The sequence below is a fragment of the Furipterus horrens genome, unplaced genomic scaffold (assembly GCF_987537825.1).
Source record: "Furipterus horrens unplaced genomic scaffold, mFurHor1.1.pri manual_scaffold_8, whole genome shotgun sequence".
NCBI classification, from domain to species: domain Eukaryota; kingdom Metazoa; phylum Chordata; class Mammalia; order Chiroptera; family Furipteridae; genus Furipterus; species Furipterus horrens.
The window spans coordinates 102,908,781-102,935,127 of record NW_028327178.1 but is presented as its reverse complement, the minus strand read 5'-3'; the positions used below and the strand labels follow the sequence as shown (position 1 = coordinate 102,935,127).

Here is a 26,347-nt window from a genome sequence, read left to right as displayed (position 1 = left end):
CCGTCTGGGGTTCCAGCCGCACCCCTGCAGCTCTCTCTACCTTACTGGAGTCCACCTGGGGAAAGATCAGGCTTTTTAACTTCAGGCCTTTGCATCTGCTATTCACCGTTTTATGTCTCAGTTCATGTCACCTGCTCAGTGAGGCCTTCCTTGACCCCACTAGCTCCCTCCTCACGTTCTCCTGTTTTATTGTGTTCATATCGCTTATCGGCACCTGATACCTGCTTGATCTGTTTCGTTTTCTCCTCCCATTTGAATGGAAATTCCAAGGAGGCACAGATTTTGTTTGTTTTGTTCTTGGTCGCTTCCCCAGCGTCAGGAACGGTGTCTGGCATATGTCTGGCGTCCCATAAATGGTGAACTGAATGAATGAGTGAATGCGTGAATGAATGAAGGCGTATATCGAGCTTCAGTGCCTACAGTCCTAGACCTTGCGCCGCAGTTGGCGACCAGCCGCTTCATACATTGCAGACGGCCCCGGCCCCTTGGCTCCTGGGTTGGGGGTGCCAAAGCGCGGAGCCGACGGGCACTTGAACGATGTTCCCCGAAAGCCTGGGCGGTGGCCGCGACAGGAGAGGGGCTGTCGCCATTTGGCGACGTTGCTTTCGGGCCGCCGAGCCGCGGCGGGACCCTGTGGCGAGCGCGCGCGCGCGCAGGTCTTTGGCGACGGTGCCCGGCAGCGCTGGCCCCGCCCCGCCCCGCCCCCCGCGGCCCGCCCCGCCCCCGCCGCTGCGCTCGCTCCGGGCCGCTGCGGCCCCCGCCCGCTTCATGTGTCCCGGCCCGCGGCGGCCGGCGGCTGGGAGCGGCGAGGCAGCGGCCAGCGGCGGCCGGCGAGACCCGGGAGGTGGTGGCCGAGGCCCAGGCGGCGGCGGCGGCGGAGGCCCAGGCGGCGGCGGACGGGAATTGGTGGGAGCAGGCCCGGCCCGGCCCTCCAGCGGCCGCCGGCTGCAGCATGCGCGTCCGCCGGGGACTGCTGCGGCTACCGCGCCGCTCGCTGCTCGCCGCGCTCTTCTTCTTCTCGCTCTCGTCCTCGCTGCTCTACTTCGTCTATGTGGCTCCCGGTATAGGTAGGAAGGGGGCATGGGACCCGGGGGCAGCTGCTCTGGCCTCGGGGGGACTCCAGGAAGCCCCGCCCTGCGGGGAATCCCGGCCCGGAGGCGACCCCGAGCCTGGCGCCCAGAAAACTGCGGGGACCCCGGCCTGATCCTCGGGAGACGCCAGGACGTTCCCGCCCTCTGCACCCCGACGGGCTCCGGAACTCCCCCCACCCCCACCCCGCTCGCCAGCCTCCTGCCCTCCTAGTCCCATCCCCTCGCGAACGCAACGTGCTTTCACACACCCCTCCTTCGTGCCGGGACTCCCCCTTTCCCGCCCTTAGCGTCCTAGCACCCACGCTTCCCGCTCCACGGCCCCAGAACTCCCGCTCCTCCTCCCCCGGGGTCTCCAAGCCCCCGTTCCCGGCATTCCGTGCACCCCGAACCCCCCCCCCCGCCCCCCCGGCTCGCCCGCCCGCCTCCTCTCGCCGAGCCGCGGGACCCCGCTCCCGGGTCGGGAGGCGCCCGCCTTCCCCGTTGCCGTCCATCCTCCCCCTACCACCTCCCCGGCGACCCCACCGTTTCCTGCTCATCATCCCTGGCCCGTTCTTCCCTCCACTTTCCCCTGTTACCTCCACCTCCAGATCCTCCCTGATACTCCCATTCTCTTCCCAGCGGCTGGATCCCTCTCCTCGCCCAGTGGCCCCCTCCCTCCCCGTGGGGAGGTCCACTCCTCATTCAAGCCACTAACGCCGGAGCGTCCCCGGCCTTTTCCTCTCTCTGCCCCGCCTACCCCCAAGGGCACACGGGGCCACCCTCTCCCCGTCGTTTCTACCTCCCGGCTACATCTCAAACCGCCCTCCCCGCCCTCCGCCACAGTTTCCTCCCCAGTGAAGAGTAAGGTGCTGTCTGCGCCCTGCTCTTTTCGTCCACTTCTGCCCTCTCCTAGCCTCGAGGGCAAGAGGTGGCCCTCAGGATTCCGTGGTGCCTACTCTCGAGTCAGAGGGGACATTTAAGTGGGCCCTAGAGGAGGAATATGATGAGGGCCTTGGGGAAATGGTGTCAGGTGCGAAGGGGAGGAAAGGATGGAATGGGTACTCCTTCTCAAAGGCATGCCCTATAAAGGAAAGACAGCCGCCGAAGGAAAGGGAGCCCTGCCCAGGACTTGATAGGACCGCAGAACAGACACCTAGGACAGGAAGAGCGATTGGAAGGAAGCACAGCATGGGGGTTAAGGTCAGAGGACGTTGAGGTCAGACTTGCATTTGAATCCCTGCCCTATCTGACCTTGGGTAGTTTGTTAAACCTCAGCTTTTCTCCTCTGTAAAATGGTACTGATCCTAACCTCGTAGGGTTTTATGGGCAGAAATGGATAAATTTCCTTTTAAAGCACTTAGCACTGTACATGATCCGTAGTTTTCATTAAAAGAAAAAAAAAAACTTTAGAGAAAAGGGAAGTAGATGGAAGGTTCCAGGAGTATATTTGCCTGACTTGGCCTCACCATGGGGGCTCTAGAGAAAACCTAAGTTTTGGGTGAAAAATGATCAGGGGGTGGGGCAAGGAGAGTGAATTCTGCTAGAAAAAGTCTAGGTTATTTGTGTGCTAGGAAGAGGTTGGTGGTTTAATTAACTACAGGGAAATACCCATTAGGATTGTAATAATGACTAGGGCTGTCCTCTGTTGACCCATCCATACCTACTGAACTAGCTGAATAGAGACATTTCTAGATAGAGCAGGAGATTTCACTTGGTGGTTCATATTGATGGTTTGTACTATGAACTAGGTCTAGGAAGATAGAATAGACAACGTCAGATTGCCCTAACAGTTTATGAGGTGTCTTAGGAAAAGCATCCCTCTAGGAAGCCAGAGTATATGGCATGATGTATCAGTAGATAGAATTTTGGCAGAAGAACAGGTTGAGTAACTAGTGAAATTAATTGAGAAGAGTTCATTCACATATTGGATGTTAAACTGATAAAAATGGGTGTGAAATGATGGATTTGGATCTAGAGTCAACCTTGTAGTCATAACCCATTTTGTGAAAGTGACAGGTTATTTCTGCTGTGGGTACATAAGTCAGCCATATCTACATGGAAAAAATGTATCTCCCTGAGTTGGTAATCACCTTTTTGATTAGGAGGATTAGAAGCCAGATTCTCCAACAGAAATGGAACTTACCAACTTAGAATTCCTCAGTGGTAGATTTTTAGGTCAGTGGGAGCCAGTGAAAGGTGATGGGCATCTACCACGTTTACATTCCTATACACTATCGTTGAAAAGGCTGCAAAGCACTACAGTTTTTCATTGTATCTCCTTAAATGCAAGTCTTCTAAAAGGCAGATCTGCTCAGGCTTTCTGTTCTGTTAGTGGGAAACAGGAAGCTGGAAAAAGGATGTGGAGTGGTTACATTCAGCCAGTTTGGTGGTTTTACTTGGCTTTCCTGTTAATAAGCTTAAATTTTTCAAATGACCAGGTTTGGACAGTGGTGTGGCAAATCTTTCCAACGGTTAAGGCAGTCTAGAAAACTATAAGGTTTTATGTGCTTTATGAAAACCTTATTTGGGGTACTTATTAAAATGAGCTTAGAAAATAATGTTAGGTCAAATCATATGAAATTTCTGTTTTTGCAGGGCAGATAGTTGTATATAATGGCAGTTTGGTATGGCTCAACCTAATACATTTCTTAGTAATGACAGTTATTTTCTGGCATAATGAAAGGTGTCAGACTTCTATTTTTTTCCGGGTTAATTTTTTTTCCAGTCCTTGCTTTTGATTTGCTTTGTATACCCTGTGGCCACATTTTGCTCAAAGGCTAACGAGAAATCATCGCTCCAAGAGGGTGTTACAACTATATTCAGAAATAGGTAGACTTGAATTTGAGATTAGAAAAATCATGCTGGTTTTAAAAGTTTTAAAGTTGTTCATATAATATAACCCAGTCACAATGCCAGCTCTAATATCAGTGACTCATAGTTTCAGAGCAAAGGGAACTATCCCTGGGCTTGAGGGGTCATCTGAAGTCGGGTGATGGTACTGTTTGCCCAAGGAAATTGGATGTGAGGAAAATTACTAAATATGACTATAGTGAGTTTGTAACAAATACAAAGTACTTTTAGCTACTTTAATAACCCCACCCCAAACCAGTTAGTATGTTTTAAAATATGGCTTCATTGGACATTGTTTTATTGTGGTTGTTAACTCAAAATTAATGTTTTATATCAGCAATTTAAAAGTAGAAACGAGAAGAATGGGGCAGAAGGTATGATGGAAGTGGTGGATTTGAAAAAGGAAGAGGAAGGTGATATATGGTGATAAAAAACCTTGTTTTCGCTAGTCCTGTCTGCCCCAGTGCTTGAGTGGTTCTTGTTTAATCACTTATTTTTACCTGCACTGATGAAATATCCCTATTCCTTTCAGGGTTCTGAAGAAAACTTTGAACTTATTTATGACCCTTTACCTTGAAAAAGACCTAAGAGCTCAGAGTACTTCCATATTCCAGTCTTACCACATCTTTTAGAAGATATGTGAACAGTTTATTGATGTGTATATGAAGTACTTATTTAAAAACATCTAATTAGCCCTGGCTAGTTGCTCAATGGTGTGGCTCAGTGGATTGAGCTCTGGCCTGCAAACTGGAAGATCACGGGTTTGATTCCCAGTCAGGGCACATGTCTGGGTTGCAGGTGGGTCCTCACTTGGGGGCGTGTGAGAGGCAACCCATCAGTGTTTTTCTCCCTCTTTCTCTTTCCCTTCCCATCTCTAAAAAAAAAAGAGAGAGAGAGAGAGACAGAGAGAGAAACCCCATATTAATTAGTTTATGGTGCCATCCTATTGGAAGGTTGTATAGAGGTTACTGAGCTTTGCAAATTGTTAAACATTGCCAGTTTTCAGAGAGGGGCCTGTGCATGGTTAGAGGCAATATACTATGCATTGATTAAATTTTAGAAATTGTAGTTCTACCGCTTAAACTAATTTTTTTTTAGTCTTTTGACTGTTGAGGAAAGGAAATGCAGAATGGTTTTTCCCTTTTGGCCTGCTTGGTCCCAAGAAAAGTTTGATTTATGGCTGAGCGCTTTTGGAGAGCAGGAACCAGTAATTCTAATCCCGCCTGACTTGACCAGATGACCTTGAGCAAGTCACTTGATTCTCTGATCTTACACTTGGCACAAAAAACAAAGCTGGTTGAAAAACTAGAACTACTTCTTAATCAAACTTTTAATGAGTTGCTTTTACATATAGAAAGTTGAAAATGTATTCACATTCTGTACAAATATTGGACCTATTTTATATCTTTGAATACAACTTTTTCTAATAACCAGAGGACATTTTCATCATTGTTTATTATTGTATGAAAATAGCCTTTTGTCATTGTTTCTCATGTGAAAATGTGCTCTAAATGCATCAGCGCACTTAGTTCCTGAGTTTCTCTGGAATAAAATAAATATGGTGCAATGTGGGTTATTTTACGTTAGAAAATTAAGAAACCTCACCCTGTTAAAGACACACTCCTCCCTTCATTATGTGCCTGCATATGCACACACGTATTTTCTTTCATATCATATCATTCATCATATCCTTCTTAGACGGAAACCATATTTGGAGAACAGGTCAAAGTTATAAATCTGCACAGCACCCTGTTGACCAGGACTTTGGTCATGTTTTATGTCCTGTCTACAGAATTTTGCCGTGTTGGAAACAAGGTCTTGGGTTTGGAGCTGAAATGTCTTTAACAGTGAAAATCTGCTAGACTTGGACAGCCTTTGGGAGCAGCCGTTCAGACAGTATCAGTTACTCTTCCAGGCCACCGATACTCAAGCCAGTAGATGGTTCTGCTCCAATCTAGTTTCCCACCCAGTGCCGGACAGGCCAGTGAAAGCACCGTGTAGTAACTCACCAGGAGGAAGGTCTGTTGGTGTTGCCGTGACTCTTCAGAGCTCTTCAAGGGGGTGGGAATTCCAAAGCCCTAGACGCCAAAATGCGACTGACCTAATTGCTCTAATTTTACAGCTTTTGAGATCACGGCCAATATGTTGAACACATCCAGCTATATAAAGCAAACAGCGCTTCAACAAGCAAGAAGTAAGGAATGTGATGTTGCTGAGGCCTGTCGAAGAAATAGCGAAAACCGGGAGTTAATGTTGGTCGAGATCAAAGATAATCTGAAGGAAACAGATTGGGTGTTGGCTTAAGGGAATGAATGGCACTGTCATGAGAAGAGGGAGGGTTGCGTGCACTATTAGTGAAAGAGCGGTTACTCCTTAGTTTCTAATACTAGCCAAATAAAGGAGTGCATTTCTTTACACACTGCATTTTTGTAATAAGTCGTGAGAATAGTAAAGGAATTTAAGATCTGTGAGTCAGTAATACACTATTTAATACAATAGTTGAGCGTCTGCCTCTCGTGTTTATGGGCTATGGGAGATATTTGAATTCTAGACTTTTGACTGCTTCTTCCCTATTATAGATGATCATATAAGCCTGCGTTGAGTCATTAACTTGCCCAAAGCAGAAAATTATATCCCTGAGGCAGATCCAATATGGTTGAAAAGACAAGATGAATCACAAGAAACAACTTGAGAAAAATAGAAGATAGTATATAATCAGTTGCTAAATTGTATGATACTGGCCCTTAACGAGATGGGGGTTCAGGCACAGGTATTCAGCCCTTTATCCAACAAATAGTTTTTTCAGTGCCTCCTCGTCAGATACTCTTTTGGGTATTGGGCAATGAATATAGAGGAACATTTCTGGAAGTTTTTACCCTTGTGGTGCTTTTATTCTAATGGAGAGACAGCCAGTATACAAGGTAATTTCAAATAATGGTGGGACTGAGAGTCTATTTTAGATGGAGTGGTTAGGGAAAGCCTGTTTGAAGAGGTGGGATTTGACTTGAAAGGGTGGAACCAGTCACTCACAGATCTGGGGGTGATGGTTGGGGTGGGTTTGGGGGGCATTCAGCACATGTAAGTCCCCGAGGCAGGTATGAGCTCGAGGGAAGGTTGACTGGGCTTTGTGAATGATGAGGGAATGGTAGGAGATGAGTTCAGAAAGGTGGGAGGAATCGGGCCCTGTAGGCTATGGTAAGGACAATAGAATTGGACTGAACTAGAACTTAGAAATCAGCCAGACTTAGGTTTGAATCAGCCTTGAGTGAGCCAATCATTTTCAATTTTCTTATCTGCCAAATAGAGGGTACTCTCTTGCTGAGCATTGTGAGAATTAAGTGGACCGTGCCTGCGAAATGGCTTAACACAGGGCCTGACACAAAGCCCCCATATTTGTAGTTACTGCTTGTAACCGTGGGAGATGTCCAGTGGGTCTAGGGCGCGTACTACAGAGAGGTCGGAGGGTTGGGCTCCAGTCTGACAGTACCAATAGCTAGATAATGACCTTGCACTTCAGTCTCATCTGCCAACTTCGCTGACTGGACAGATTCCGGGGTCCCTTTTAGAGCTGATGTTAACATGGTTCTAAGCAAGTGCGAGTTGAACCTTGAAGTATATAAAAAGAAATAGTGACTCCCATCACTATTAAAAGACACCCCATTTTTAAGAATTCAGTTTTCTCATTCACTTAGTCTCTCCCACTTTGAATGAAATACCGAGCCATAGATTCCGAGGTGCTGCTGGAATGAAGTGTTTGTGTGTGATCATCAGACTTTTCGGGGTGAATGGCAAAGGTTGTACTGCAATGCTCTTGTTTTAGGACCTGTGTCTTAGAAAGAAGACTTAGGATTTCTACGCCGAAGTCCATCTTTGAAATTGTTGTGACAAAGAAAGGGGGGGAAAGGAAATTTGCGTTGTCTTGGTTAAAGGGAAAGAACTCAACGAATTTTATGGAATATCTTTTGGATGATAAGACATCCGTCCCTCTCCCCCTTTTGTCCTCTGAGAATCCTTCTCAGTCTTCATTTGCTAAATCAGTCCTTGCCTCTAGAATCACACTTTTGCTTTTAAGCATGAAATAGAGCCTTGGACTTACTAGCTCCTGCCCCATCCTCAGTCTTCCAGGTAATTAGATGTTAAGTGAAAATGAATATTTCATTTTTTTTTTTTTTTACCATTGTGGCTTTATACTGTAGAACATTCATACCTTCTGCTGGTCCCGTGTTTTCCCAAGCATGGGAATCACACTGAATAATTTAAAGTGCTCTCTCTTCTCGAATTCTCCCCTTTTCCGCCCTGCTTTTGTTAGTTCGAGCACACAATTATTAGGCGCTAGGTATTGTTCCTCCTCCATCCCAGGTGACAGAGATATGCAGGTACTTCGCAGGGACCAGAAGGGAGCCTGGTCATTGTTTCTGAGGTACCTTAGTTACTGTCATCAATTATAAACAGTGCTGTGAGGCAATTAGTGGCCTAATTACAGAGATGAAAAATGTGTAGTACTAAGTACAAGAAACTGTACATTGTAGGAATGCTCAGTGTTGTGTTTTAAAACTTAATCTAGGGTTTACTGGTAAGCTCAACTCTTATTATTAAAGAGCTATAAAACATTTAACTATCAGTAAAAAGGGAACTTTTTTTCACCTTTCAGGTGGTCCTCAAAGTATGATTAATAGACATTTAAACTTTTGCTTGATTCCCATGTGTTGAACACCCCTAAACTTAGAGGAAAAAATAGAAGTATTTTTCCAGATAGAACTGCTAATTAGCCCATTTTGAGGAGTTCTTTTAGGCACCAGCTCTTAAATTATATTCATGATTGCGATGTGTATATTTTCTGATCAGTAGATCATTGGCTGATGGAAGTCAGAAAATAGTATTCTGCTGAATGCCGTGTTGTGGTTATGTTTGTGTAGTTAAAAGAAGAAAAATCTTATATTCCAGGTCAGGAAAGTGACAAAATTGCCAATTTAAGGGAGTTAAACCAGGTGGAGCAAAGGTGATGCTAAGACTGGCTTTAGGATTCTTGATGTACTTACCTTGAATCTGTGTATTTTAAATAAAAACATTTACTCTTTTATCTGTTTTAAGAAAAGCCCATTTTATCCATATCTTTGTAATCTGTAGGTAATGATAAGGACATTTTCTGGGTTGTAATTTCCTTGTGCCTAGGAGAGTGTCTGCTGCATTGCATGCTCTTAAACATTTAATGATGCGCGTGAAGAAGCCATTGCCTGGGCGAGTCAGCCTCGGCACTGGTGGGCTGCATACGCCGGGGGAAGGAATTCCTGCAATAATCCTGATTTTGAAGTGACTTGGAATTCATTTTTACTGTGTACTTTTTGTTTCTGTGCTGGTTTTTTTTTTTGTTTGTTTGTTTGTTTTTTGTGGGTAGTGGTAAAATCCATATAATATAAAGTTTGCCACGTGTTTTGGTAATTTAAGTGTGCAACTCAGTGGCGTTAATTACATGTACCATGTAGTGCAGCCATCACCACTATTTACAAAATTTTTCATCACCCTAAACAGAAACTCTGTTACCATTAAGCAGTAACTCCTGCCTCAGTCTAGTTTCTGTCTCTGTGAATTTGCCTTTTCTGGATACTTCATTTAAGTGAATCATAGAATTGTCCTTTTGTGTCTGGCTTATTTAACTTAGCATGATGGGTTGGGTTCAAGGTTCATTGGTGCCGTAGGATTAGCATATGGCAAAACTGCATTTTTTAGGGCTGAATAGTATTCCATTGTATGTATTTGTCTGTTGATGGACACTAGAGTTGTTTCCACCTTTTGGCTATTGTGAATTTCGCTGCTATGAATTTTGGTGTACCTGTATGTGTTTGAGTCCCTGTTTTCAGTGCTTTGGGGTATATACCTAGGAGTGGAATGGCTGAGGTGTATGGGAATTGTTTCATTCTTTGCAGAACTGCCAGGCTCTTCCGCAATGCCGGCACCAATTTACATTTCCAGCAGCAATGTAGGAGAGTTCCAGTGTGTCTGTGTACTGACTGACACTTGTTATTTCCTGTGTTTTCTTTCTTTCCTTTTGGTTATAGATATTGTAGAAGGTGTTATAATGTAGCTCCTTGTGGTTTTGCTTTGCATTTCCTTAATGACTAATACAATGTTAAGCACCTATTCATGTGTTTATTGGCCATTTGGGTATCTTGTTTGGAGAAATGTCTATTCTGGTCCTTTGGTACTAAGTATGTTTTTCCTTTCTTCTGATTCTCTGATTACCAGTTGATAATTTTTTATTCACCAGAGCATTCTGTTTCCCCGTCCCTACCCCCACCCCCCTGGAGCTGATGGCACAGACACAAGGTGGCAGGTGGTGACAAGAAAGGCCAGGATGGTCTCTGGATGACTAGGAGGTGTGTGATATGAGCACAGGATTCTTTTTTCCTCTGTTGCCTTCAAAACATGATCAGAAAATGAAGAAAGTGCTAAAGAATGAGGAAATAGAAAAATCTAACATGTAGAACCTGCTGGACTCCTGCAACTCTCATGATGAAATATGGCAGTTTGAGTCTTTTTCCTGGTGTCACCTGAACTTCAAAAGCATTTATCTAAATGTGAGTGATAATGGTAGTGATTAAAGATGTGAGGGTACCTAGAAAGTCTTTATGTTTTGGGGCCTGTGATAAATGGAAAAAAATGACAAATTGGCTTTGCGTTTACCTGATTTGGTTATGTTTTTAGAACTAACACCATTAATCTCTACAGGTTACACCCCAACAGTGAGGTATTTGAGGGTACAGTGATGAAAGAAGCCGACATTCTATCTCTGTTACTTTTTAAGTCTTCAGCTAGGGAACACGGCTTTAGGCTAGTAAAACAATTTTATGCTCCTAGACAGATGTGTTCAACTGAGGGCTCAGTCCAGTTAGTGTTAACATTCCTTAATTGTCGGGAATAATAGTGAATGTGTAGACATTTAAGACAGCAAAAAAAATTTAGAGAAATTCTTGCAAAGACATTCAGTTTAATGCCTTACCCCGTTGGGCCCCGTGGCAGGGGTGGCGTTCGTAGCTGTAGGGGATGTGTCTGCTGTTACTCTCCTGAGCAGGCATGCTGATGGTGATGAGCAATGGCCTGGAGTTTCTTCATAACACCGGTGCTCAGGGGGCCAGCGCAGGAGGGTTGCATTTACATGCTGAGGCCTCTTCCCTTCCACCTTGAAGAGTGTCGGACTTAGAAGACTGGCACTTAGTAGGTGCTCAGGAAGTCCTGTATTCCCTCACTTATCACGGGTATTGTGTTCCAGACGCCCCCCACCCCCCACGAAGTAGGAACCTTACATTTATTCTACACTCTTAAACCTACGTAACTTTAACAACATACGTATATGGTACTGCAAAATCCCGCCATAGAGCGAAAAATCCGCGATAAATAATTAAATATAATATTTTTAAAAATCCTGCGATACAGTGAGGCCGCGATAAGTGAACCGCAATATAGGGAGGGACTGCTGTATTTGTCAGATGATGAATCTTGTCTCCTACCCTTCAATGGCTCTCACTGCTCTTAGGATAAAGTTCAAACTCCTTACAGTAGCATGTAAGGCCTTTGGTGATCTGGCCTCCGCCCCCTTCTCCAGCTTCATTGTGCTGCTCCCCTCCCTTCCCTCCAGCTATGAGGGCGTGCACCTGGTTTCCAGCACAGACTAGGCTCTGTCCTTGTCTTTTTCACTGGCCAGATCCTGTCCTCCTGCCCATCCTCAGACCTCTGATTCAGTGTCAAGTGCGTGGGCCGCATCTCTCTAGTGCCTGGAACGAGCACTGTTTGGGAGCACTGTTTGGGGGCACAGTGATTGCTCTCAGTAAACATTCTGTTAAGTCAGTGAAGTAAGGTTGAGGCCAAAAAAACTGAGGTCCTAAAAGGTACAGCAAGCCAGTTTCCTGCTCATTTGGGTTAAGGTAAAGGTTGATGTACTATTAAGACTTCAAGGTGAGAGACTAAAAGGATTAAATAAAGACAAGATGGATTTGTAAAAACGTTAACTGTGATTGAAAGTGTGATTCACAGTATAGTTTCAGATTAATTAGGCCCAATGCCGTCCAATATTTGGTTATGTAGGGACCTGGTTTGCAGGCAGGTGACAGGAAGGAGTTCTAAGTTTTATCCACTTAGGACTCAACATGGATTTCAACCCTTTTAAGTGCGCTGTATCTTGTATAGTATGTGTATGATAATGCTTTGAAATTTCAAATCTCAAATGAATGTATTGATGATTTGTCTTGTATCGAAACTTGAAATTTAGATTCAAAAAGTTGATAAGTGTGGGAATATAATCAGTCCTCGTTCAGGATGGGGCAGATACAAAAATTCTTACACATTGCTAGGAACTCGGTTTCTGATTTTTAATTAGAAAAGTATTTAGGTTAATGGCTTTGGTGTTTTCAGATTTATGATAATACTTATACCTTTATGTCTTGACTATGCTTGCCTGTTTTTAAGAGATAGTTTTTACCTAAGAGTTGATAAATTGTTTAATATTATACTTCTTTCAAGGATAGATGAGGAAGAAACACTTTCTTAAGTTGGAAATTCATATGATGGTATAGAAAGTAAGTCTGTTATTTATAAATAGCTGGTCTCTAGGGCTTCGTGCTGTTGGATGGAAGGTGGAAATCACCTTGCTGCTGTTGCTAAGATTAGTTTTCAGTAAAAGCTTGAGCTTGACTAGTGTCAGGCCGGCATTTATTAGTTACTTTATGTGGAAGGGACAAGTGGAATCCTTCACTGTGCAGTGTGTGTGTGTGTGTGGGTGTGTGGGTGTGTGGGTGTGCATGCGCACACATGTGTCTCTGAAATCGAGCGTGGGGGGAAGTGAAGTGTTTTGGTTTTGGTTTGATTTTTGTTTCATTGCTGGCTTCATTTGCGTGCTTGGCTTTTCATTCTGGTTTTAAGTATCTAGAAATCTTTAAGATTTGTGTGAATTAAAAGATTTGGATTTATTTGAATTTTATTTGGCACTGGGGGTAAGAGCTACTTTTTTGGTTGGCTTTATGTTTAAGATAAGGTTTTTCCTTAATTATTTTATTTTGTTATAAAGCATTTCAGACATATACAAAGGTAGAGTGAATAGTATAATGGGCTTCCATGAACAAAGGTAATTTTTTGATGTGACCTTTTATTTTAAAGATTTTATTTATTTATTTGTAGAGAGAGGGGAAGAGAGGGAGAAAGAGAGGGAACGAAACATCCATGCGTGAAGATACATTGATTGCTTGCCTCTCGCATGCTGGCAACCAGGGACCTGGCCCGCAACCCAGGCACGTGCCTGAACCAGGAATCAACTGGTGACCTTTCAGTTCTCATGCTGGCACTCAGTCCACTGAGCCACAGCAGCCGGGGCGTGATGTGACCTTTGCGTTTATGAAAATTATAAAGGTGATAGGGCCCAAACGAACACCCCCCGCCCCGGCCAAAAAATAAAACAACAAAACAAAGCAAAATGGAACGTAAGTAGAGGCTTTGGCTCGTTTATCTGGCTTTTTAAAGCTTTTGGATGATTGGATTTCTTTTTTGTTCCGATCTCTTGAAATGAGTATTTCTTAATATGTGAAAAGTGAAGACAAACAGTCTATCAGCACAAGATTACTGTGAGGTTTAAAGGAGAGAATATTTGTCAGGTGTTTGCAGGTCATGGTACAGGTGGGTCCCCTCCCCCTTCCACGGTCCCGTCATCGCCATGCTCAGTTGGGACAGGGAGAGAAAGGGAAGGAAAGAAACCTCCTGCTGTGTTAGCAGCTCGGATGAACTGGTACACAGCAGAGCAGGGCTGAAGCAGTTAATTACAACGAAGTTTCCGGGGCATTTAATTTTTCCCATTACCCTGCCCTTCATTTAAACCCTGGACGTTTAGACCTGGAAGAACAGGGTCAGCATGTTTGCAAAGGATAAGCCTTCCCGTGCCCTGGCGGTGCCTCCAAGGCCTGCTGAGCTGGAGGAGCAGGTGCTACGGCCGGGATGCTGAGGCTCTGGCGCGCGTGCCACCTGGGTTCTTTCGGTTCCCTTGGTTTTTTCCTGAGAATATATTGCTCATTTCTCTAGCTGTTTGCATCAGCTTTGACCGAAACCAAGTGCAAAGCTCGCAATGGAAAGAATGGGAAAAATACCTCTTTTAGGACTTGTTTTGGCACAGATTTTGTGATGCATGTTTAGTATCGCTCCTCAGTAGCCACAAATTAAACACCACTAACCTCTTAATTTGAGTATTGTTAGTTCTATTAATTTAATAGTTCTGTTATTAAAATAGCAAAACAGTTTGCATAGATAGAAGCTCTAGTTTCAGGTTGTAATGTATATGTGAAAAACTGACCGTTTTCATTGTGATATTTGAACAAACAGATTATTTATGTAAGCTTGTGGCATCAGAAACATCCCAGAATCATGTTTAATTGGGATCTACCAAAGATTACCATCCTTCTTCTGTCGAACAGTATTTTAAAACTATTAAGTGAACTTTAGGAATGATAAAAGGAAATTAAGTAATTTATTCACAATCATCTTTTTATCACAAGGGTTTTCATTTTCTTTTTCTGTACCTTAAGAATTGCTAGGCCAAGAGAACTGATTTTAGAAGGGTAGTAGCGATTTAGTAAATGCTGTGTTTGTGCTAGAACAACCTGTTATATTCTCTTTGCTATAACATCTTTTCCTGGTTAGTTCTGTGTTTCCCTACTGTAACTCCACATAGTGCCTTGATCTAAGATTATTTCTGGCAAGAAATTCTGGAGAGGAAAACTATAAAGAAAACATATTTGCGGTGTTTGCCAGTCAGTATATGGAAGACTTGATGGGAAGTGCTAACCCGTTTGGTGACAAGTTGATTTAATCTCATTTCTAAATATTATTAAAATTAAATAGAAGAATTTCAAATTTCTTTAAATGTTCTAACAGTGTGGCCAATTTAATATGAACATGTAATATTTAATCTCTCTCCTCTTTTGATTGGATTCTACACAGCTGAGATAAAGGCTTTCTGAGAAACTTATTCGTACTTGGTGATTATTTTTCTCCAGGTTGGTATTTTTTCTCGAGTTCATCAAGAGTAACTAAACTTTGAATGAGAGAACTATTCAAAGGTACATCAGGTCAGCTGAGCAGAAACCAAAGGTTGGATGGTCTGGCCACGTTAAACATGCACATGACTACCGTTTTTCCCTTTGGTTTTTCAGATGTAGCCGTGTGACACATGTTGTCCTCTTAAGTCTGTAGTTTGTGGAATTAAATGTATAGTTGGAGTTCATTTACGTGACATTCTCTAGGCTGACCTGCAATCCCCTAGCCCTTTTGTAAGATTTCACCTGGAACATTAGACATGATGAAAACTCAGTATATTCCTTTGCTTCTTAGTTAGAAATGATTAAGTTGAACCTAAATGTGACGTTTTCTTTTTCTACCCTCTGTTAAAAAATACCTATATGTACAGAATGGGTACTATTGATGTCCTATAATTTATTCTTTTATATAAACATGATTATATTAAAGTCTTGCTATAACATGACTTAAGTGTTCGTAAAAATCACCATGCTATACAAAAGTGTTGATTAGAAACCATGGTGCTTCCCTGGCCCGTGTGGCTAAGTTGGTTGGCGCGTCATCCCTTAACCACAGGGTTGCAGGTTTGATTCCCAGTCAGGGCACATACGTAGGTTGCGGGTTCAGTGCCCAGTTCGGACGCGAACAATCCCGGGTCCAGGTGCGTATGGGAGGCAACCAATCGATGCTTCTCTCAGATGGATGTTTTTCTCTCTCCTTTCCTCTCTTTCTAAAAGCAAAGAAAAAAATGTCTTCCTGTGAGGATTTTAAAAAATTGTAAAAATAAAACCATAGAGTTATGGAAAAGATGACGTAGGCGCCCAACACTCAAAACTTCACCGGTGACACATTTTTAAAAAGGAACCTAATAAAAACATCAGCACAGTTTTACACGTTAAATGGTTGAGAACAACCCCAAACAGGGCGCCTTGAAAAAACTGGAAGTTTGCTTGTGGGGGTCGTCTGTAACTTGGGAGTTGCTGTGTCGCGGTGGGAAGAAGGTGACTAAAACAGTACGGAGGGCTGTAACGGGAGAGCTGTAAGAGATGGGCATGAGGCACCTGCTTGGTGGACTGAGGTCGCCGGTAGATAGATGTCTGAGGTGTGTGCATACGTGTGCGTCCATTCAGCCAGGTGTGGTTTTCTGGGTGTTCCTCTTGGGTGAAATCATGCAAAGCAAATGTGGCATTCCAGTTATGCTCACACTGTTCCCAAATACACCAGTTGTGTTGGAACAAATGTGCATTTTTAAAATAAGCAAAATAAGCGTTGTAGCAGAACTGTCTGTAAGACAAAATGTGATGTAATTTGTATACATTTTTTGTATAATGTGAAATGTAAACTTTTAAAAAATGATTTTTAAGAAGTTTTGAAATCTCAGACTTACAGTAAAGTTACAAATACAATACGACTTTTTTTTGAACCTTTAGGTGATAGGATGTCCTGTCACCCCTAAGCTAGAGTATGTTTCATAACAAACAAGGGTATTCCAACAAAGGACAATGCAACCATTAACATTAAGAAATTAACATAGTCTCAGAGGGACCCAGTTCAGAGTCACCCATTGTGTTTAGTTGTCAGGTTTCTTGAGTCTCCTTCAGGAAAATCTGGGAAAGGTCTTCAGTCTCTCCTGACTTCCGTGACCTTGACTGGGTGACTGCAGCTGCGTTTTGTATCATATCTCTCGCTTTGGGCTTGTCCGATGTTGCCTCATGGTTAGATTTCAAGTTATGCATCTTTGGCAGCAAAATCACAGAAGTATCTATATATATAGGTCCTTCCAATGCATCCTTTCAGGTGACATGGGATTGTGATTTGTCCCATAGCTGATGATAGTCACTTTGATCACCTGACTGAGGAGGTATCTGCCCAGTTTTTCCACTATAAAGGAACTATCAGGAGGGACCCCTGTTTTTTAATTTTTAAAGTTTACTTATTTTTAGCACCATGGACTTGTGACTTTAATGTTACAGTCATTAATTATATCCATGCTCAGTTGTCCTGATTAGGCCAATGGGAACCCCTTTGCTGTGACATATGTCCTTTTTACATGTACCTGTCATTCTTGAACACTTCCTCGGGCACCTTCTGTGCTTCCCTTACCCCAGACCTAGACTCACCTATTTCTCCAAAGAACTGATTCTTTTTAGTGGAGAGTGGGTGTTTAGAAGCCAAGATCCGAGTGCTGGGTGTGCTCATTGCTATCGGGGTGTTGTGGCTTCTAGGCCTTCTCAGTATATAGACTAGTTATGGAATATATGTGTGTGCGGGCACACACACACACACACACACATTGCCATCTATATTTAGTTCTGCATGTATGTATATGGAAATAGTGAGTTCACACCAATACCTACCATTGAAATCCAACACCTCAGGGTTCGTTCTAGTTTTCTTCCTTTCCATATTTGTAACTCCTCTCTGACAGCGAGAATCCTAACCCCCGTTTTCCTTAGTATATTTACTTACTTGCTACTCTTTTGCCAGTCTCTTTTTGCACATCCTTCTCACCCTGAACCTAGTTCAGTTCTCTTTGCTGGGCTGTCCTTTCTGCTCGCCCTTCTTGAGCTCCCACTCCCTGCACCAGGCCATCCACCCGCATGGATGCCCTCCTTACCCCTCGTGGGCTCTGCAGCCTGCCTCGGGCTGCGCCTTCCTCCCTGTGCGGATGCTCCGCTGAGCCCTGCTTGTACTCTGGTACCCCGCCCTGGCAGCCCCTCTTCCCTGCCGGGTGGCTTCCTCACTCTTCCTTGCTGTGACCCCTCGTGCAGTGCAGCCCTGCTCACCTACTGTGCTCAGACATCCTGCTGTGGGCCGCTGCGTCCCCTGGCTGCCCCTGGCACAGACACCTGCCTGGCTGGGCCCCGCCTGGTGGCTTTAGGACTGAATTGTTTTTGGGAGAAGAGGTGAAGGGGGAGGGGTTTTATAAAACTTTTTGGTAAATACATTTAGGGGGGGGATATTTTTTCTGACCAGGTCACCTAGTTTTGCATTCTGAAAATATAGTCACCATAGCTTTCTGAAATTCTTTTCAGGTATTTCTGTGTCTCTTGATGCACAGGATATTCTTGATTTTTTCCTATAGACTGCACATTTTTCGCTAACCGGAGGGTGACAAAGTGAAACACTTTGCCCACATCATTATGGTGAATCTCCGCCCCCCCCCCTTCACTCTTTCCTATGACCTAGGCAAGGACTGTGGTGTTTGAGAAAGGCGGTTTCCCAAAAATGACCCTCCCCATCAGTACTTTCCATTTCCGACTCTCCCCCTCCGCCTCAGTAACCCACCTTCCTTTCTCCCAGCCCGGCCGGGGCAGCAGGGGCTGCCTCCATTTGTCGAGCCCTTTCTATAAGTGTTCCGCGTGTATTACCTATCCTATTGACACACCAGCCCTGAGACGTAGTGTTTTACAGATGAGGAGACCGGGCTTGGAGGGGTATGTGATTTGTTCAAGGGGTGTAATTTGAATCCAAGCCTGCTTTTCTTTTCCCCCCTAGAGTGTATGCTCCTGAATAAGTCTGTGTTGCTTCTGTAGGATCAGGATACGTTTGATTAGATCAAGTTTTTCATTCACTGTTTTTGATTTCTTTTGATTTAAGAAGAGGAAGTGGAAACTCAGAAGTTGTAGTTAGAGGAAGAAAAATAGCTGCGATTAGCTGTCTGGAGCACTGACACTTCAATGACTGGATTACTGGATTAGGCTCACAGGAGTGGTAGGTGTGAAGCCCAGAGAAACCTACTTTTACTGATCTGGGCACGATTTCTGCCTTTATACAGAAAGGACACTTTGAAGGATGAGGATTAGAAAGTTTTCTAACTTCTCTCTTTGCAAACTAATGTGAAAATTAAGATCTTAAAAGTATACTTAAGCTGCCTGGTGCTATTTTTTAATTTATTCGTTCGTTCATTCATTCATATATACATACATACAGAGAAGGAGGAAGAGAGGGAGAGAATCATCGATGTAAGAGAGATACATTGGTCAGTTGCCTCTCGTAAACACCCTGACTGGGGACCGAAGCCACAAATCAGGCATGTACGCCGACCAGGAATCGAACCGGCAGCCTTTTGCTTTGTGGCATGATACCCAATCAACTGAGCCACTCAGGCCAGGGCGGGCGTCTGATGCTTTTTAAGGAAGAGCCCCTTAGACTTCTGCTGAGCTTACTCACTTTTTCAGCCCATCTCGGTTCTGTTATTTTTTGTGAATGGAATGGTGTGACTACTTGTATTGAGAGTGGGTGTCTGTCATGTGATTTTGAGGTATTTTCTAGGTGTAGAGATTGTTTTGCACCTTTGTCCCCATTCAGTTCAGGTCTCCCTTGTGACTGGTGTTAGGCATTCCTGCCGTACTGAGTGGGTCTGGGGAACTTGCCCCAGGCTACTCCTTATGCAGAGTTGTTCTTCATGCAAAGCTTCAGGCCTGCCCTGGAGTCAAACTGGCACCATAACCTTATTTGTGCTACTCTGTAACCGTGGAGCCGAGCTAATCATATCTGAACATAAACACACAGGCTCAGCCAGGCTTTTTTGAAAGTAGTGAGGAAAGTAAGCTTGTTTCTTGATAATATATTTATAACTGTGGGCATAATAAGTATATACCCAATTCTCAGACTCCTGGAAATCAAAGGTGTAGAAAGCTACCTTGCTTGCTTTCTATCTATCAATCATCTGGTTGGCAGACCTTTAGAAACACTTAAGTTATACATACTTTGTTGTGCTCCGTTTAGGACAAAGGGGATTTGCCTGCACCTGGGAGATACAAACCTCAGTGAGCTCTGGAGCCACACCTGAGCTCCAGTCCCAGCTCTGCAATTTGTGACTCTGGGCAAGTCACCGAGCCATTCTGTACCTACATCAGTTTCTTCATGGGCTGATGATAATTTCTGCCTCATAATAAAATGTGTACCAAGGTCCCTGACAGTTGTGAGCCTGTCTAATAAATGTCAGCTTCTCCTGTGATTGGTATTCTGCCTTTTGGGAGACTGTAATCTTAGGTGTGTTTTTGAGACTAATTCGCATCTAGAATATAACAGGATCTGAAGAAGTACAACATAAAAGAGTGGGAGAGTATATTCAAGGTTACTGGAACAACTTCCGTGTTTTACAGACGGGATCATAGAGCTGGTAAAGGATTCCTGAGTCTCCCAGGCAGTACAGGAAGATTAGAACTGATTCCTAATTATTAAACCGAAGACTTATAAAGTTGGCATTGGGTGATGATAGTGATGATGATAATGATGATGATATGATGATGCCAGGAATTTTTTTATTTTTTTTGATTGGAGGTGAGGCAGGGAGAAGCTTGTATATAAATAGAAAAAGCACAATCAACATACTTATTGTTTTTATAATGCAGACTACAGTGAATAAGTTAAAAAAACGTGGCAGATGGGAATGCACTAAAGATAGTGAGAAAGCGTGATTGTAGGGGCATATGTTTAAGACTGTTGAATTACTTACTGTCTGCTGTCCTTACAAACATGGGGTGAGGTGTTCTATTGCTGGAAAAACCAGGTTATATGTACCTTTGGGGTAAGGAGCAAGGTTAAAACAGGTACAAAGGGCATCGTAGCACCTTAATCAGACTGTGATGAGGAGCATTACAGGACTGGTACAGCTAGGGCTTTTGTTTTCTACACTAGTTTTTATTTATTTTGGATTATAATTAAATAATATATTAAATGTATGAAATTTGGAAAATACAGCAAAGCACAGAGAAAGACAGCCGAAAATCTCGTAACTCCCAAACAGTTAATTCGCTGTTAACATTTTTGTGTTCTTCCTAAACATAATTGAGCTCACATTATATATATAGTTTTATATACAAAATTAAAATGTTAAAAGTATATTCTAAAGGCAAAATGACTGTCAAGTTTTCAGTCTTATAAGAAAATGTGGACTTTACCATATGTCATAGAAGAGTTTTTTTTTTTTTTCAAATTTATTTTTAGAGAGAAGGGAAGGGAGGGAGAAAGAGAGGGAGAGAAGCCCCGATGGGCCGCCCCTCACATGTGTCGCTGCAGCCCAGGCACGTGCCCTGACCTGAAGAGAACCCGTGACCCTTCTGCCCGCGGGACGGTGCCCAAGCAACTGAGCCACACCAGCCAGGGCAGAAGGGCATTCCTTTGTGTGGCTGATCATGCTGCACCTTCATTTTTATCCGAATGACTCATATTCTCCCATCAGTAGGTAGTCTCAGAAATAAAAATAATAAATTACTTGATCCTCAAGGAAGTTTTGCCTGGTTCAACAAGCACTGTTTTGATCACTTATCTGCCAAGTAATATTCTAGGATCAGTGTACAGGCATAATCTGCTAATTTATGTTACATCAGCCGGTTACCAGATAAAGTCAGGTAACTAGTTCAGGCAGAGAGCGCGGTTCATTCTTGCCAAGAAGAGAAAGGTTTGGTTTGGTCACATGTAGAAAGGAAAGCCAAATATTCAAGGAATACAGATTATAGATAAAACTGAAATTCAAGGGTAAGGATTCTCCATTATTTTTCTAAGGTTGACTTTTTTTTTTTGTACCTGAGGATTTGTTTATTGATTTTAGAGAGGAAGGGAAGAGAGAGAGAGAGACTGAGAGACTTAGATGTGCGAGAGAATGATCGATCCCTTGCCTTTCATATGTGCCCTTACCGGGGATTGAACCCGCAACCTAGGTATGGGCCCTGTCTGGGAATCGAACGTGCAACCTTTTGGTGCATGGAACAATACTCCAACCAATTGAGCCACCCATTGAGGACTAGATTGACTCTTTACACCAGAAACTTAAAGGTTGTTCAAAATGCAGTTGTAAAAAATAGTAAGTTAAACATAACACTTGTTCTGGGGGCTGGGAAGGGGCTGGAGGAAACTTTCAGGGGTGATGGGAATGTTTCCTGTCTTGAAAGGGATTTGGGTTATACAGGTGTGTTGTGCATTCGTCAAAACTCAGCAAATGTACACTTATTTTATGAATTTTAATACCAAAAAGTGAAAAATATGCAAATATTGATCTCTTATTAATATGTATGCCGAAGTATTCAGAGGGCAGTATACTGATCTCTGCAATGTACTTGGAAATGCATGAAAAAAAAAAATGAATTGATGAATGTATAAATGGATATATTTGTGATAAGAAACAAGGGAGAATTAAGATGGTGAAATATATATGGGTGTTTACTAAAATTCTTTCAACTCTGTTGTATGTTTGAAATTTTTTATAATAAAATGTTGGCTTAAAAAATGTTATAAATTAGTACCACTAAGATTCTACTTACAATTATCAGGCAGAAATGGAGCCATTTTAATCTGACACTGCCTTGATCATTTTAACTTGGAGATTGCTTGAGAGAGAGAGAGAGCTAAGAGTTCTTGGATTCTTCATCTTTACTATGTTAAGGATCTCTCGGGGCCTTTCTCACTGAGTCAAAAGATTATTTTTCTGATTATCGTACTGTCCTGGAAATGACCAAGTGGCATAGACCTTGTATCATTGTCAGAGAGGTAGCGCCCAAGTCCATTTCTACATAGAAGGACCATGGATACATAAACACCGTTTTCCCAAGGCACTTTCTAAGATGAGCGCTCAGTACCAATCTGTACTGTCTGTTCACTTCCCTGTTTTCCATGTCAACCTGGATACTTTCTATTGTCCCGTCTTCTAGGTCCTTAATTCTCCTTTCCTGCTGCGCCTCATCCAATATTGAATCCATCTGTTCATTCATTTTGATTCCTGGACTTCTCAGTTCTAGAATTTTTATTTGATACTTTTTAAAATAGATTTCACTTTTTTGGTGAAGGTTTCTGTTTTCTCCCCATCTTTTTTTCTTTATATATCCTTTCATTTTCTTGAATGTGGTTATTTTAAATCTCATGAGTGATAACACCAATGTCTGTTATATCCTATTGATCTTCTATGGTCTGGTTCTTCTTTTGATGTTCGGTCATTTGGTTCTGTCTCTCAGCATGCCTGGCAGTATTGATTGAAAACTGGACAATGTGCATAAAAAATTGTAGTGGCCCTAGATTATTTTATCCTCCTCTAGAGAAGGCTCACTCCATTAGCTAGACACAGGATGGGGACTGACCCCATTTAGCCTGTTAGGGATTGAGATGACCAAAGCCAGGATGGGGGTGGTTTTGGTAAGGATCTGGTTTGCCTGTAGTCTTAGGGGGTAGCCTTGCAGGAGTTCCAGCTGAGAACTTGTGGTGTTCATCAAGACCCTTCTCCCACAGTGTGTCCTGAACTTGAACCTTTGTCCCCTCAGCACTTGGGATAGCTGAAAGCTCTTCTGTGCTCTTCAGAGGCTTTCTGTTTGGTCTCTTAGCCTCATGGCCTATTAAGGGGAAAACTCGCTCAAATCTTTTCACCAGGATTCTGGCCCCCTAAGTTTCTATTTTTGTTTCTTCAGACCTGAGATACTGACTAAAGTTCTGCTGGTTTCTCTGCTGCTTAGTAATGGCTCTAGTCCTGTGCCCAGAGTGTTTGCCTGCTTCCTCAGCCTTGTTTTTGGTACCCAGAATTGGCAGGTGCCTTGAGGGACAGACCAACTGCAGTGTGTTGGCTCACTCTGAAGGGGTTCATCCTTCTGCAGGATTTTGTCCCCTCAGGTCCCGGTGGCCTTGGCAGCTCTCCAGCGTCTTCAGACTCTTTTTTATTTTTATTTTAATTCTACCTGGCCTTTCTGGTTATTCTCTGAGGGATCCCTTGTCTACAGCAAGGTATTCAGTCATAGTCAGAAGCAGAAGCTGCTTTCTATAAATCTTGCTCATTTGTTTTATTCCTTATGTTGGAAGACGTGTCCATTTTAAAGGGAATTGAAAACACATATGTGTTTATGAATCTAAAGGGGAACCAGCCAGTACAGACTTACTTATTTATACATCACTACTATGCTTTTTGTTATCAATATCAGTGGTTAATTGGAAAGTAAGTATTAGCATAAAGAAGTTAAATGGGGTGTCTAAGGCAGAGTTTCTCAGTCCCAGCACTAGTGACATTTTGGGCTGGATAATGCTTTGTTGTTGGGGGGCTGCCCTGGGCATTGTAGACTGTTTAGCAGCCCCCCTGGCCTCTTACTCACTAGATCCAATATCACTCCTCTCCTCCAGTTTGTGACAACCAAAAATGTCTCCAAATATTTCCAGATGTCCCCTGGGGGGCAAAACGACGCCTGGTTGAGAATCACTGGTTTAAGAGGATGGATTAGTTTTCCTAATTTGATATATATTGCCAGAGATGTAGTGTTAACTTCCGAGTTACTCAAGTCATTGCCTTTCATTCTGTCCTGACTGCTAGGCGGCAGATTCAGGGGCCCCAGAATGGTTCTAAGCTTTTCACCATTAGCTTGCCTAATGTGATGTGGGAGCTTAGGCCAAATGCTCAGTTGTTCTAGGGTTGAGAAGACAGGCATTTTTATTATTTTTTATATTTAGGGAGAGTGGAAAAGGAGGGAGAAAGAGAGAAACATCAATGTGTGAGAGAAACCCAGGCATGTGCCCTGACCAGGAATCGAACTGGCAACCTTTTGGTTTTCGGGACAAAACCCAACTCACTGAGCACCCCCCACCCCCACCCCGGTCAGGCCTAGAGACAGACCTTGATTCTGGGCGATACAGACTGTTCCAGCCCATGAACGTACCTCCTTGGGCTTCTGCGGAGCAGCACTGTTGCAGTCTGCGTTCCCTGGGCTCTAACGGATGTACGGGCTTCAGGCTCCCAGGAGCAGATTAACGCAGAGAAAGCCACTCTGAATTTGAAGGTAGGAAGGACATAAAGAGATCGGAATTAGGGCTCCAACTAAGGATTAGAAAAGAGAAAGACCACTTAGAGGAACAGTGGCTCAGAGGGACATTTCTGAACGGTGTGACACTGCCAAAAATTATTTCAGCTGTTGGCTGCTCTTTCTCTCACTCTGTGGACATTCTCCTGTTTTCCGAATCATCCTGCTCTGGTGCCAAGGCTCTTATTAATAATGCACGGCCTGTTGATGGTGCTCCCTTCCCATCCTGCCTTTTAGGTGCTGAGTCAGAGAAGATTGTTATAGCAGCAACTCAGCACCAGTGAAGAGGAGAGATCCCTCTGCCATGTTCATGCTCTAGACGGGGGTTGGATTTTTTAATTGAGAAACTGATCTTTAACAAGTATTTATCGGGTCGCCACTGTATTCTAGGCACCGTTCTGGGTGCTGGGTACACAGCTAAAACATACAAAGATCTCTGCCCTCGTGGGACTGATAATATTCTAATGTGTGGAGGTCAAGTCAGACAAAAAGAAAATTAGGGGTCATATTTGGCAATTAGCGCTGTGGAGAAAGGTAAGCAGAGAAGGGGAAAAGTGTGGGTAAGTGGCTTTCTGGTGAGCAGGGTTGCAGTCTGAACTAGAGTGTGGTTAGGGAAGGTCTGGCTGAAGGGACAGCTCAGTGAAGACTTCCCAGGAGTTGCACAAGCAAGCCTTGCAGTCGGAGGGGGGGACGGTGGGGGGAGGTTGCAGCCCCGGGCGGGGAGAGCAGCATGGGGCAGTGACCTTGAGGTGGGAGCCTGCCTGGCTGATCTTGGAGCTGCCAGGAGGCTCCTGTGGCTGGAGCAGAGCCAGCGAGGCGGAGAGTAAAAACAGGAGCGAGGATTTCAGTGAAGCGGACCACTCAGAATGCACGGGCCCAGACTGCCCTGATCGTCAGAGCCCTGGAAGAACCGCCCCAAGACAGAAAGAAGCAGAAATGACAGCATTGCCAGACAGATGCGACTCCAATCTTTAGCTGGAGAACTCTCTGGAACCATTAAAGAGATCCTGGGGACGGACGGCCCAGCCTGTGGGCTGCAACATTGCCGGCTGCCGCCCTCATGATGTCATAGGTGACATCAGCAGTGGAATGCCCAGCTAGTTAAGAACCACAAATGAAAATACTCCCATTAAAGATCATTTGACAGACCCTCCCACTGCCCAGAAAACAGGGAGGTGAGGAAGAGGCACCTTCAGAGCAGGGACAGGCAGACTTCAATGGCCACATGCAGTCTGTAGCAAGCACTCAGCTCTGCTTTGTAGCTTGGAGTGCTGAAGCAGTCGGAGACAGGGCTGGGCGGAAACAGTAGGTTTTGTAAACACTGTGTTTACAAAAACAGGCAGTGGGCAGGGTTTGGCCCCCAACGTTTCCCGACTGCTAGGTTAGAGCCTTGGAGGCCATTGTCCAGAGTTTGACTTTCACTCTGAGTGAGATGAGGTTTTTGAACAGAGAGGAGTGAGATCGCTTGACTTCTATTTTAAAAGGATGCCGCTGGCTGCCTGGTTAGAAGACCGTCAAGGGCTGAGGGTGAAAGGCTAGAGTTACCATTAACCAGGACAGGGAGACTGCGGGTGGAGCAGGTTTGTGGGCCGGAAGGACAGTGTT

At 43.9% G+C, this 26,347-nt stretch overlaps 1 protein-coding gene across 1 annotated transcript in view; it reads left to right on the top strand.

The window, feature by feature from the left end:
* The first annotated feature begins 811 nt into the window (after nt 1-811).
* Nucleotides 812-26,347, top strand: part of B4GALT5 (beta-1,4-galactosyltransferase 5) — a 60,344-nt gene continuing 34,808 nt past the window's right edge. Inside the window, exon 1 of the mRNA XM_090286550.1 lies at nt 812-1,067. Coding sequence (XP_090142676.1) covers nt 953-1,067 — 115 coding nt within the window. The 5' untranslated portion in view covers nt 812-952. The remainder of the gene's footprint in view (nt 1,068-26,347) is intronic.